The sequence below is a fragment of the Agelaius tricolor genome, unplaced genomic scaffold (genome assembly GCF_023055355.1).
Source record: "Agelaius tricolor isolate 1412-34295 unplaced genomic scaffold, bAgeTri1.0.p SCAF_2, whole genome shotgun sequence".
Taxonomy (NCBI): Eukaryota; Metazoa; Chordata; class Aves; order Passeriformes; family Icteridae; genus Agelaius; species Agelaius tricolor.
In genome coordinates, this window is record NW_027269262.1 from 90,879,589 (window position 1) to 90,894,506 (window position 14,918).

General features: G+C 40.7%; 1 protein-coding gene across 2 annotated transcripts in view; it reads right to left on the reverse strand.

Moving 5' to 3' along the window:
* Window positions 1-14,918, reverse strand: part of COL22A1 (collagen type XXII alpha 1 chain) — a 241,495-nt gene that overhangs the window by 57,433 nt on the left and 169,144 nt on the right. For both annotated transcript variants that reach the window (XM_071421854.1, XM_071421855.1), the window contains 8 exons: window positions 13,494-13,556; window positions 12,393-12,446; window positions 11,122-11,163; window positions 8,682-8,714; window positions 5,203-5,256; window positions 4,709-4,762; window positions 3,468-3,521; window positions 1,400-1,453 (listed from right to left, as the gene is read on the reverse strand). In XM_071421854.1, coding sequence (XP_071277955.1) covers window positions 1,400-1,453; window positions 3,468-3,521; window positions 4,709-4,762; window positions 5,203-5,256; window positions 8,682-8,714; window positions 11,122-11,163; window positions 12,393-12,446; window positions 13,494-13,556 — 408 coding nt within the window. The remainder of the gene's footprint in view (window positions 1-1,399; window positions 1,454-3,467; window positions 3,522-4,708; window positions 4,763-5,202; window positions 5,257-8,681; window positions 8,715-11,121; window positions 11,164-12,392; window positions 12,447-13,493; window positions 13,557-14,918) is intronic.

The window sequence follows — 14,918 nt, forward strand, 5'->3', positions numbered from 1 at the left end:
TCCCAGGACAGAAAATCTGTAATCCAGAGACTACCACAGAAGGTGTATAACAGTTCCTTAAAGGAAGAATTTCTTTTACGATATAAAAAATACCTGAACAGAAAAAGCAGAAACTGAGCTTGTACCAGATTTGTGCATTGTACCAGTAACTATTTCTTTTGTTTTGTGAAATTCTCAGTAGTCCCTAATATGCTACCAACAACCCCCAATCACCACCCCTGTATCAGAGAAGCCAAAAGCCTCCCAACACTGGGAAATGTAGCTGTGTTCATTTCTTCCTCTATTTCAGTTTTCAATCCTTTTAACATCTTGGCAGGTCTCAAAGGACTCTGTGTCAAAATATAGATGATTTAGAGCTCTAAATTAAGTACTATAACTTCCTATAACCAAAACATATCTTAGAATGGTACTCCATTTTAAGATGTGAAATCATGTCTTGGCACCATTAAGATTGGATTGACCTCAGAATGGATGTGATAATTATTTTCCTTTCTGCACCAGTAGAAATTATTTCCAACTATATTGGCTTTTATAGGTAATATATTGGTATTACTGGTGTAGAAGTTTGCTTAATGGAATATGAAATTGAAAAGTTCTTAATTTTCAATATCACCTTTCCGTTTGAAATTAAATCACTACATTAATACAATTAAATCAAATGTATCTTAACAATTAGTTGAAGGGCAATTTAAGTTTTCTTGGATTGCCCAGGTAATAAACTCTGGTTCTAACAGTGCTATGGTCTAAGCCCTGTGCCTGAACACATCATATCCTGAGGTCTAAATGCTGTTTTTCACCTACTCCAGTCAGTGCCCAGTGAAACCCCAGGAAAGAGAAAGAAAATTACCACAGTGGAGCTGGGAGTAGAGTTAATCCAAAGATTTTTTTAGCAAATATGAAAAATTTTGTCATGTAAAATTAATAGTGGTGATGAACCCCCAAGTAAGGGGACACTGGATTGATTTCAAGGGTCTTTAGGCTCAAATGCCTACATGTTTCCATAACAAAAGTGGGAGTTTACGATGTTATTTTTACACCAAGAAGTCTTGTTTACAAAAGGAGAGGACAAATGAAAAAAAGGCAAAGAAAACAAAACCAAAGACACAATAAACATTAAATTTTTTCTCTTGAAGAGTTGGCAGCAAAAATTGCTTTTAACGATTTGGTGAGGAATGAAGCAGCTCCCTTCCTCCCCTTGATAAAATGAATATGAGAAGACAGTTAATGGATACACCATTCCCAGGTGCCTCCAGATCTTTCAATTCAGCCCTAAGAAACAAGTTTAATGAAACACAGCCTTTTGAACTTCATAGTAATCCCCATGGAAGGGAAAACTAAGCACATTAAATAAAGAAATCAGGGCACAGATGGGAAAACAAATACACTGGTGCATACTTACCACATTTCCTGGCAAGCCTCTTGGACCTGGGGGCCCTGCTGGTCCACTCAAACCCTGTTTTAAGAAAGATGAAGTGTGTGTGTGTGTGTGTGCATATCACAACTTGTATCACCATAGGAACAAGATGTTCTAAGTGAGATTGGATTTCATGTCAGACAAGGTGTTGTACATCAAGAAGGCAAAAAATAGCACATTTGTTTGAAACTTTTTAGTGTAAAGAGTAATGAAACAATACAAAATGGATGAAGGCTCTCTTTGGGAGCTTAAAGCTACCTTCTATGAAAAGAAACCCTAAATCTAGCTCAGATACAGGAAGGAAAGTCTGGGCCAGAAACATCAGAAGAACAGAGAAAAGAATGTTGATTTCTCATAAAAAAAAAATGTAGGTCAACAAAATGTGCTTTGTTGACAATTCTACCTTTCTCTGCTTTTGCACTAAACAGGTGAAATAGCCTAAACCATCCAGAGTGTAGAGTTTTGAATTGCAGGTCTTCATCTGTTTGGAAGATAAAGCTTTGTAGTATGAAAAAGCCCATGTGTGTCTCCAAAATTTCATGGAAGACATATATTAGAGGACATATATTTGGGGATTTATGTCCCAACAGAGATGTATGTCTGGGGTTATCAGGCTATATTTAGAGGTTTCATGGAATCATAGATTTGGGTTGGAAGGGACATTAAACATCATCTGGTTCCAAACCTTCTGTCATAAACAGGGACACCTTCCTCTAGACCAGCTGGTGCTGGGCAACCTGTGCCAGTGTTTCATCCCCTTCAAAGGAAATAACTTCCTCCTAATACTTATCTAAACCTACTCTCAGTTTGAAGCCAGTCCTCCTTGTCCTATCACTCCATGCCCTTGCAGAAAGTCCCTCTCCAGCTCTGTTGTATTCATTCTTTAGGCACTGAAAGGGTCTCTGAGATCTCCTTGGAGCCTTCTCTTCTCCAGGCTGAACAATCCCAATCCTCTCAGCCTTTGCTCATAGCAGAGGTTTAAAGGTTTCCTCATTTCTGTGTTATTTACAGTCACTGCTCTGTGAGCCAATAGAAATATGGAACAGCAGCAGGCTGTGAAATGATGGCAAGAAAAGAGAAGGTGCCTGCAAATATCTGCATTTCCACATCATAAACATCCTCTGAGCCACCAGGTTCACAAAAAATTAAACCAAGGAATGGGTTTTTGTGGAAGTGGGATAGTTTTTGCCATCTCTCTTTTTTTAAATTTTTTTTTTATTTTTTCCTCCTCTCCAAAATACTAAGGGGTCCTTCAACCAAGAGTGAAAGACTCCTGAAAATAGGCAGTTCAGGGTTTAGGGTCAAAGCACTCCTTAGGGACACTGTGTAAGCACAAGCCCAAGAAAGAAAACCATGAACATAAAGGTAGAAGAAGAAATTTCAGTGCTCTATGATGCATGATTTGAATTTCTTATTCCTTCCTTCTCCTAATCAGTCATTCCCTCTCTCAATCATTATTTCAAACAGTTCTTCAGTGTTCCTTCCTTTTTGGCTTGCAGCTTTTATTCAGCTGCAAAGGTCTTATGTGTTCCTACAATAATAAAACTGAACTGGAATCCTTTGTTGTTCCTAAGCACACAGACAAGAGCAGCACTCCCTACAACAAATGCCTCAAGAAAAGGGGTGTGGGATGAGTCTTCTGGATGAGCCAGTATTAAAACAAAAAACCAGCAGAATCAACAGTGAAGCCTAAAAGCACCCACGATGAAAAGCCAATTGCTGCTGCTGCTGAGCAGTGAGCTCCCTGCTCCAGCTGCCTGCCTGAGCTGGGCTGACATTGCAGTGCAGTCACACTTACTCACAAAAGGGTGTTTTGTTAAGCAGGGAGAGATTTGAGCAGGAAAAGATGCACAACCTTGAGCTGGGCTGAATGGGGCATTGATCTGTTTGGTGCAGATGGTCCTGTTTGCCCACAAACAGCCTCTTCCAGCTATGGATGAGGATGTGCTCTGTGATCAAGCAGCCTGGGACTGCAAATCCACAAGATGTTGATGTCAGTGTCCCTTCAGGCGTGTCACTGCCAGGGGAAAATGCTGCAAGGGAAGTTACTCACAGTCTCTCCAGGGGCTCCAGCCTCTCCTCGGGCTCCTTTCTCCCCCTTAGCACCCTGTGCAGAAAGGAGAGATACCAGCTGATTAGACATGGAAGGAGACCTCCTGCCAGACAAAAAGGCTTCAAGATGCCTGAATGTGTACTAGGAATTGGTTTTGTTAACCAATTCACAGAGGAGTTAATGGCTGAGGAAACAGCTCCCAGTTCTCTATGCAGTAAGAAAGGGAACTATAAAAATAAAACCCTGAGACTTCAGAAGAGTTACTGATGACTGATCAGCTCAGATACTGTTTCTCAGCACAGGATGCTGAAACCTGCAGGTATTCATCTGGGTGAAACTCCTTCCTATCCTCAGGCCTACCAACTACTTCATTTCCAGTGGAACTTTGATGGTCTCCCTTCACAGAAGACTCACCTGCAATTCTAAAATTTAAACATCAGTCATCTAGAAATGGTAATAAGAGATCCCCTTGCAGAGGGTTTGTCCTAATCATACATATGAGAGAGCCCTTTCTGAAGAATTTTTGCAGGACAGTCTACTCACTGAACTGTCCCCCATTTAGCAGATGTTAGTTAAAAGTTGCATGGCATTACTGTGTTTTTTGTTGGGTTTTGGGGGGTTTGGTTTTGCTTGGTTTTAGGTGGTTTTTTTATGGGTTTTTTTTTTTTTTTTTTTGAATGCTCAGACTGCTGCTGACATGCTCAGAAACCTGTTTAAGGTGCTGAGGCCCAAGTATGGCTGATTATAAAGGCTGGGCACAGCATGTATGATGGCAGAGTGAACACCTACCCATGTTGAATGGAAACACCTCAGTGTTGATTGGAAATAGTTTTGTGTGACACTACATTTACTGAAGATGGCTGAGACCATAGAACCATTTCACATGAACCATTGCTCATTCCAGGTGAGATGAGCTAGGGTTGAATCTGACTGCTCTGCAATGTTTTGGAAATGTGATTTATCTGCAAGACCTGTGATTTGGTAGCAGCAGTACAAGATGCCCTCTTGAAGGACCATGAAGCTGGAAGAAGTCTCTCAGACAATACTGACCATGCTACAGAGATAATGTATCTCTGAGCTGATTTTCCTCCTGCTGTCCTGCAGTCCAACAGAAGTAAAAACCTCTACAGAACAAAGAAATGGGCTGCTGGTGTGTACAGGAAGGATTATTTACAGTGATACAGACCTTGAGGACACTCCTCTCTAGTCATGTCAAAGATTTTCTTCAAGGTCCCTCTTACCTGTACTCCTGCAGGTCCTGGCACACCTTGCTCACCTGGGACCCCAGGTAATCCCTGCAAAACAGAGGGAGAGGTGAAGGAGCTCCTTCCACTGAGAGAAGTATGATTTTTACAGAGGATGTCACTGCACAGGGCCCTGTCTCTTCTAGGAGCTCCATCCAGAACAAGAAAGTCCAGAATACAAATGTGGTACCCAAATGCACAATTTAGCTGGGCCACATCACTTCAAAATCCCTTAATAAATCCTGCACATAAATTACTGCCAGCCAAGCTCTGCCTAGCAAATCCCATAGTCCTCTTTTCAGCTACTAAGGCCCAGAACTACAGATTAGGTGCCTAAACTCCAGTAGTCATGTAGCTTCCTCTACAGGCAGCACAAAGATAAGCACCACTGTGGCTATTTTTGATGAGAGAAGCATCACAGCTGCAGGAGCATGTCCCACCCTCTCCCTCCAAAACTGACCACTCTCATGTCCTCTCTTTGCTGTACTTACAGGTTCTCCAGTCACTCCTCGATCTCCTTTGTCCCCTTTTGGTCCAGGTTCACCCTGATATAAAACAATAAGACAAAGAGAGAAATAAAAGCTATTTCCAGGGCTGGAAATCACACTAGTTCTGTTTAGTAAGTGGGCTCTTTCAATCAGTTACCCATTTCTGACACAAAGTAGCTTCTTCAAAGGACCTTGAGGTCAATGAGTCAAAACTGAATGCCACACTAAATATGGAGATCACTGTCTGGACTCCTTGGTCTGTTCCAATACTAACTGAAAAAATACCCAGCTTAAAAGGAGAACATTTTGCCCACAGGTGGAAGAGTAGCTAAGACTATACCCCAAATTAAAAAATAAATCTCTAACATTTTTAAAGGCCACATGATGTGACCAACAGCAAAAGCACCAGTGCCACGGCACTACCTCTCAGTAGGACCAGAGCCCTGATGTCATCCTACAGTGATCCCAGATACAGCTCCCTATTCCATCTATAAAAGAGACGTGTTCAGTGATCATCTGGAGCATTTCCAGAGGTGAGCACTACACAGTTATTCCTGATCTCTAGTTCTATTAACATCTCCATACATCCATGCAGCTTCCTCTCCCTCCTGCAATGACAGTACATTTTTTCATGCACCACCATCACTGCCTAATAAGATTAATTTATTCCTGTTCTTCCTCCTTACAGTAAATTGAATATGCATTCAGACAGAAGTTCATCAGCTTTGTCCTGTGGTCTAGAGCAATAATCAATAAATCCATATGTCTGCTTTTTATAAATTGAAAAGGAAAGCACACAATTATGGAACTAGTTGGCATAAAGCAGGCACTACACTCCACCAATACTCACTTTTGTATATTGTTATGAACGTATGCATTCAGGCAACAGCAATCATTACTTATTCATTATTTATCATACCAAGTGTTTCAATTATGCAATCAAGGAAGAGTAAGAACATCAGTGATTTAAGCTACACACACAAGCAAGGAATTGTGATCAGCCAAAATGCAGAGCCAGACAAATCAGCTTGAATTTTATTTACGCCTGCTATTTGCCAATCATTTCTGCAACACCTGGGAATTCACAGTCCATTTTCAAATGATTCTCTAACAGATAAAATAAGTGTAGCTGCATAAATATTACTTATGCTTGTATTAATTATGCATTATGAATAAATATTATAATCTGTGGTAAATCATGGGAGGAATTTTACTCCACTAACATCCTATTAGATCGACTTTTAACCAGGCAGTCCCTGATGCCATCTAGTGTCCTTGAGAAAAACACCAGGATCACCTAAAGCAGCTCAAGCAAAGGGGCTAAAGCTGCAAACCTGGATGTTTGTGCTTGGAAGCTGTTTTGTGTAATGACATTTCAAATTCTGAAACTCTTTTGAGAAAGCACAATGACAAAGCACAGACATGGGTCAGTACATTTGTAGGCAGGGATGGTGTTACTGAGTGGGAATAAGGATGTACATTACCGGGAAAACAAAATTGCAAAGTGAAGAAGTAACACAAGAGATAAATGGGGAAAGTTTTTAAGATTTTTCTTTCTTCCACTTTTTCCTTGATACTTGACTTGCACAGCAGTGCAAAATCTAACAGCCACAGACATGGGCAGAAGAAGGATTTCTTCCCAGATTCATACAATGGTTTGGGAAGAAAGGGACCTTAAAATAATCTCATTCCAGCCCCTCTGCTATTGGAAAGGCACTTGAAGCCCCATCCAACAGCTTTGAATGCTTCCAGGCATGGGGCACCCACAGGTTCTCTGGAAAACCTGTACCAGTGTCTCAGTATTCTCACAGTAAAGAACTACTTCCAAATACCTAATCTAAACCCACTCTCTGACAGTTTAAAAGCCTCTAATTATCTTTGTGGCCTTCTCTGGATTTACTCCACGAGAGCCAAGATGTCCTTGTACTGGGGGCTCCAGAGCTGGATGCAGCACTCCAGGAGGGGTCTCACCAAAGCAGAGGGATAGAATCACCTCCCTTGACCTGCTGGCCATAGCTGCAGCCCAGGACACAACTGGCTTTTGTTAACACAACCCACCAGAAAACCTGCCTGCAAGTCCTTTCCAGTTCACCAAATCCATGACTCTGCCAAGGCTGTTACCACTGCCTGCTAGTGCTGCCCACTGGCAGCTGATCTCAATCCATTGCCACCCACTCCTTACCTCCACCTCAGTGCACACAAAAGACAGAGTGACAGCTGCCAGCTGCCTCCAGCCTGGCCCAGAAGAGGACTCACAGCTCCCATGACCTGCTCTCAGCAGTGTCCTCCTGTAGTCTCAATTATGCCTCAGTAATTCCTGTGCTACCAAAAGGAAAGCAAGTGCATCGGGGGTCCAGCTGTGCCTGGACACAGTGGGAGACAGAAGGAAAAGTAAGGAGCCACCTCTTTTTTTTACTGCTTTTGCCTCTTTCCAGCCATTATACCTGACCACTACTGTGGTTCTCTCATCCCATCTCCAAGAATACTTCATGATCCGACCTGACTAGCCTAAATATATAGGAAATAGTTCCCTGGTACAATAAACACCCACTCAATGGGAAGCAGTGGCAAGGATTGTTTTTTGGAGAGCACACGAGCACCTGTCAGCATCCTGCTGGTCCTGCCACCTCTGTAACATTACCCATGACACTCTCCTAAGGCTCATCACCTCCTTCTGACACTTTAATGTGTACACCTGTACATCCAACTGTTCTTACCTTCTCCTCCCTCACACTGCTATGTGCAGAGCTGTGCTGTGGCAGGTGTCACCAGAGTTGTCTTGCACAAGGAGAAATCCCAGCAAATGGAACAGCTGACACACTTCAAGCCTTTCATTTCTTACTGTCTTGCAGCTCATTTATCAGAGCAATGTACTCAAAGCAAAAGGAAAAACTCTTTCTGTGACTGTAGCACTACAAAGACCACGTAAGATGTCATTGTTCTGCATGTTTCCTTAGAGTGTATAAATATATATATATATATAAGTATAACCTTTGAGCAAAGGGGAAGAGCAAGCCAAAGAAATCTTATCTCTTTCTCCACTACTGCTTCACATCCTCATTTCCTTCCTCAGCCTCTGAAGAACCTGGCATATATGTTCTCTTTCTAATGGCACTCTTACAGCCTACCTCTGCCATCCATGAAGCCTCCTGATCCATAACGAACTTATTCACAGATCATGTTATGTCATTTATTTCCCACTAGGTGCTACAAATGGGAACAAAATCTTCACTTTACACTGGGATTAAGAGGCTGGGATAGCACACAGCTCTGTCCCAGCCACAGTTGGTTTGACTGCTGATCTTACCAGCACAGCTTTGGACTTCTCATAGCTGGTTACAGTGGTGAGGATGCCCAGAACCAGACTAAATCTGGGTTCTTTACTGAAAGCATTTAAATAACACAGAAAACACTAAGGGGTGTGTCTACCAGATACAAGAGGGGATAAGCCAGAGGCCATATTTATTAGAGATGTTACTTACAGGAATCCTGGGGTGTGGGGTGAAGAAGGCTGGCTGGAACAGAAACCAGAGTGTTAAAACCATGACAGCCTATTTTCCTTAAATGCAATAGATTACACATACTCCTGTCATTACAGATTGCACATTCCATACATTCCATAAGTAGGTTTATAAAAGAGCAACCCACTGTAACATCTGGGTGTTTGGAAAGAAGCTCACAAATATCTTAAATCTCCCAGAATATTTGAAATATGAATGTAAAGTCAAGACTATCCTCTGTGTCCTACCATGATGAAAAAACAATCTTTAAACTTTATAGCAATTTTACTGCGAGCAATCTCCAGCTCACTTTTCCACTTAGAGCCATCTTCTGTATTGTTAAATTTCCTGATACCATGAATGAGTGTGTTCTCCCTCTGCTTTGTACCATGTAATGAAATCTCAATGGGAATACATAGTCACTCTGAAGGAATAGCCACAAAAAGAAATTATAAAGTTTTGTAGAAAGAGACAGTATCTTTTCTCAAAGCTGATAAAATTTTGAAAAAAAAAATAGACATTGATGACATGAAGACTTGACAAAAGCACTACCTACTTTTAACAGCTGAAACAGTGCCCTGGTTCCAGCCTAGACCAGTGGGAGGGAGCATGGCCAAGACATTATGTTATTCAATACCACCTCATGCCATTGCCAGGGGTGGAGGAAAGGGCTTCTTTCTCTCACTCTGGAGAAGGGAAGGATGTTCCTTTCTGTTGGAGCAAGGAAGGCAAATGGAGCAGTGGGATAATGCTGGTCCTGACCAGAGGGAGTGTTTTGGGTGGCATGGCTGCAGTCAGGTCAAGCTCCACTCCCTCTAATGACCACTTTTGTTATTAATATTGTTTGTTTTGCTATTGTCTGTTTTCTTATCTTATAGTTGTTTCCATAAATTGTTCTTATCCCAACCCTCAATCTTTGCCCTTTGTGCCTCCAGTTCTCCTCTCTGGGCACATGTGGGTGGAAGAGGGAAAAAGTGGAAGTGAGTGACCAGAGGCTGGTTTTGGGGTCTTGGGGGATCAGGGGTGCTAAATTGGGGACTACCATTCCTAAACCATGACAAATAGAAATAATTTCTCCCTACAAACACAGGAAGCTTGAGCAGTGGCACACATTTCCATGTCCAGCCATGTTGTATCTGTGAGCTGCCTTTTCTGCCTTTACCAACACAGATTCATCTTTGGTGTTGTGACTGGGTCATTCTTGCCTGACACATGTGGAGTCTTTCTACACAAAGCACCATGAAGTGATCTGGCCTAGACTGAGGCCCAGCTAATGGCAGAGAATAAATTAAATCACCTTCTCCATTATGGGGATTTTTGAAGGAATTTTGAATGAGTTAGAGACAGGACCTCTGAGTTTTTAAACGATGCAATTTATTTTTATCTTCTACACAGGCAGGAAGGGTGAGTTCAGCTCACATATTCATAACATGGTTCAGAAGGTCACAAGACCTCTAGTTACAAGACCTTTTAAAGATTTATTGACCAAGAAAACACTGCCCACAAGGATATTTATGTTTTTGACCCAATCCTTAAATATTTTGTCTTATGGACTCATGTTACAGTGTAAGCTTTCTTAGCCAATCACGTTAGGACTGCATTCTAAACTTCTTGTTTACCTTTGTAACTACTTTTATCTTTTCTATATCTTAAACTTTCCTCTTCTTAACTCAATGTGTCTCTGCTTTAAACTATAAATCCACATTCTTGCTTCTATCGCCTAAGTTTGGAAGCCTCTTCCAAGGTCTCAGACCAAATCCTATGTTTAACTCTAAGCTTTGGCTTTCAGGCCCAAAGTTCTGAGAACTCCCTGCATTTCACATTCTAACACTCCACTGCTGTGTCAAGGTCTTTAGGCACTCGATTTTCACCAACCAACAGACCTTGATTCAGATTTTCTCCATACCCTGTGAATGAGGCAGCTGTATCCAGCTGTGGTGAGCAGAGCTGATGAGAGGATGTGTGCCATGTCTTGGAGGATCTGTGACTGGCATAAATCCTCTAGTTGCAATGATGGTGCTCATTCCAAGCTGCTTACTCAGGTTTTCTTAGAGGGAATTCAGAGGTTTGTGTATTTACATTCAGTTGTGTATTTACATTCACTGCTGATTTAATCACCTGTGAACTTGTAATTATACTCAGGCTCTTCAAACTAATTTTGCATCTTGATTTTGAAAACAATAAATTTATGTATTCTTGGTCTGTTTTTGCAAAGAGGCAGAGGAAAGTAAAACCTCACCAAAAAAAAAAAAAAGACCAAATAAACCTTGATATTGCTTCTCTGAAACAAAAGGAGATAATCTCAGAGTAAATAGGTCCCAAAGTTTCTGCAGAGAAGAAACTTGAAAATTGTTTCTGAGGAATTTACGTGGAAGAATGATACCTTGAATATTGTTAGAGCACCAAACATAATCTTACTTACTGTTCCAGGTAAGCCTGGGGGTCCAGGGGATCCTGTGTCACCCTGGAGAGAGGAAAAAAAGGTAACCAATAACATAAAAAGATTCCCAAATAAAATTCAACATTATCATTTAGAGATGCAGCATTACCAGATGAGATACAACCCAACCCCCCAGCTCAGTGACACTTCTGGACTGGATTTTTGCTGTCCTTGCTTTGTTGCATGCAGGATTCTCATTCTGTTGTCTTCATCCCTCTATGATTTTATCATCAACCTGAATTCACAGGTTGATGAATTTCTAAAGTTGTCCCATCCAGTTTAGGATATGGAGTTTAATTTGCTTTTTACATTAAAGTTGACCAAAAGTCTTGATTGAACAACATATTTTAGCTAAACTTCTTTCATTGATTTAAAAAAAAAATCTGTTTTTTATCAAATATTTAAGTTGCTAAATCCAGTTCCCCCCTAATTTTGAGTTAAAACTATGCTGCTGCTGGAGGATCTCCTGAGCCCTGGCATTGACCTTCCTGTGGCTGTGCTCCACAAACATCTGACCCCTGACACTTGAAAGCCAAGAACTACCAACAACACTTGTTAACCTCCTGGGTAAAGGAGGTTTAGGTGCCTTATTGGTGTCAGTGGATCGCCCACGAAAGAATTCCCACCTCCACAGGTGGTGAAAGTCACTGATAAACTGAGGACTGATGGAAGAATTCACATCCTGAATGCCACTGCCCCAGTAATGAGGGCAGTTTTTCTACTATACCCCCACAAGCATCTGCAAGTTCAGTGTTTCTTCTTCACCTTCATGTTCACAAGGGTTGAATGTAAATTTTGGTGGACATTTCCTTTGTCTACTTCTCTCACTTTCACTAAAATCCATGGTGTTGTGATGGCAGAAGCCCAAACTGTTCCTTAAATTATTTTTCTATCCTCCAGAGACAGGCACAGAAAACTTTTTAGATTTTAGTTCTAGGGTCATTTATATTAGCCAGTTATAAAACTGAAAAAAAGAGAAAATTTTAACCAAATTTAAAAACAAAGTTTTCCTTGAATTAATGAAATTGTCCTTTATTTCATCAGATTTCATTGCTCAATAAATTATTGTCTCCATCCCACACATAGCTATTTCTGCTATGTAAAGTTAGACTTTTTTTTAGCTGAACTGTAAAGTTCAGCTAAAAGTCTTCCAAATTTTCTAGTCTTCCTCAGCCTCCTCTATCACTTGTCTCTGCCCCTTTGTCTGTTCTCCTCTCTTGTCTAAGGAAAATCAGGATAATTTCATTACTTACTTTTTCTCCTCTTTCACCTTTCATTGCTGGGAGACCGTCTCTTCCTTTTTCTCCCTATAAGAAGGGAAAGGAAATCAAGAAACATGCACATTTTGATTTTAATTATCAGCCTCACTAAAACATTTTACACTCTCAGTTATCTATCTTCCAAGATGTAGAGCAAGCAATTAAAAATGTAACATTTTGAAGATGGCTTCAAAAATCAACTATATTTTGAAAACCAATGAATATCAATTGACTTCACAGAAAGTAAAGCACCAATCCTAAAATAACTTGCTTGTAGAAGATCCTACTGCCTGATGTAGTTATAAAAAGCAGAGGGTTTTTTTTCTAATTGGAAAAGAGAAAGCAAAACAGCAGTTAAGACCCAGAATGAATAATCATATTACTGTTTTTGGTTTGGGTTGGAAGGTACCTTAAAGATCATTTGCCATTAATATATTCTGTATTCTGTGCTCTACAAGGCATAAAATGGAGCAAACTGCATGGAAAACCTCAGCTGATTTTAGATCCTCTTGATCACATTCAAGCGTGTCATCAGTTATCAGGATTACAGACCTCACTGACATGGCCAAATTTACTTCAGGCCCTTGACCCAAATATTTCCTGGCATGAACACATCTCCAGAGTTCTGCAGCTACCCAGAGGAAGCAGCAGACACCAGGACTTGGGCAGAAGTTAAGCCATCAGAAAATAATTCAGCCATCTGAAGCCTTTTCCAGGGCTCAGTGATGAGGTGAATTAGTAATTTTTTTGTTGTTATCAAGAATTTCAAATGTCCTTAAATCAGGCAAGTAATTCTGAAAAGGAGTTCTAAAGTACAATCTGACCTCTAGAGTTCTAACCTTCTCTAATGCCTCACAAGCAGCATGGCACAACTCCTCCCATTTGGGGTAGGTATTGTTCATTAGCACCTCTGTGTTAATTGGGAACAGTCACTAGGCAGGGAATACCTTCTTGGGTGCTTGGTAACCTTGCTGGTTGCCAATCAGCCGCTCACCACAGCCATCACACCAAGGCACAACATCATCTAGGGACACTCAAGTCCTCCTGATGCAAAATGGCCAAAAGAAGAACAATTTGTGGCTCCAAGTCACTCACCTGGTCTCCTTTTTCTCCTTTCAGTCCAGGTAATCCCCTAGGACCAGGAAAACCTGCTTCACCCTGAAAATAAGACAAAGTGGGTGAAATCTGAATTCTGTAAGACAGACTCTGCCTGAGTTTTCTCATGAGATTGACTGTAGATGTAGTTTGCTGAGAGAGAGTAAGATTAGTTTGATTATAAAATAATTTCTTCGGTTTTTTTAAACCATTACTTAAAGCAGCAATTAAGACTTCTCTGGTTTTTTGCCTGTTAACTGATGTCACAAAATTTAGGATGTAGTTCCTTCATGCTGGTCTGTAGCAGGACCAAACAAGCAAATGAAAGCAGAAAAAGAAATACAATCTGAATTTTATTTTCATCATAATGATCTGGTGTAGTCTGGAAATACAAAAACTGCAGTGTATTCATCTGAACAGTACAGATGTCACCTGATGAGCAGATCTAGAATTATTTGAGTGCACTATTGCACATTTGGATTTACTTCTGTTTGAACACTACCTTTGAGTTTCTGCTTTATAATACTTGTTATTGGAGTAACTATGATCTCTGTGTCATGTGGTTTCTCCTAAATATATCAAGTACTCTCAAATTTAGCTCCCAGTTGACCCAGTTTGTAATATGAAAATAACCATGTGGTTTCCCATTTATAATTCTTTTCTATCTGAATTTATAGTGCAATACCACAAAGTAGAACAGTCATGGATAAGACCAAAATTCACAAAGTCTTTTACAAATACTGAACTAAGAAAAGGTAATCCCTGCTCTAAAGAGAGTATCTTAAGTATAGAGAGAACAAAAGATTATCATGGTAGAGGTGCAATGGGTCTGTGGATAAAATCAGGTGAGGAACAAGATACTGTAGCAACTAAGGATGACTAAGAACATCCAGGTGATGTTGGGAGAATTTTAAAGAAAGTGGCACTTGTTGGCAGATGGAGTGATGCTTTCTCAGAGCTACTGTGGGATCCTGGCTGTCATGGAATAATGGAATGGTTTGGGTTGGAAGGGATCCTAAAGATCTTCTAATTCCAGCCCCCTGTCATGGGCAGGGACACTTTCCCCTCAACCAGGCTGCTCCAATCTGGCCTTGGACACTTCCAGGAAGGGAAATGACAATGAGATCCCAGCCATTCCAGAGATTCAGAGAGTAATTAAAGCATCTAACATTGAAGGACACAGAGGAGAATTGAGAGGGAAAATAAAAACACAGTTTAAATTTGGCCTCTGAAATGGTCCTGAAGCAAAATATCATTGAGTTTGTAAGAGTTCAAGGACAGAAAGATACTACAAAACAGCCAATGTGGATTTCTTAAAAACTAATTGTAACAAACCCATCCAGTTCCCTCCTTAGACATGAAAACTAAGCAGACAAGAATAAAGCATTTTCCTGATGTATCTTGACTTTAGTAAAATATCTTGCA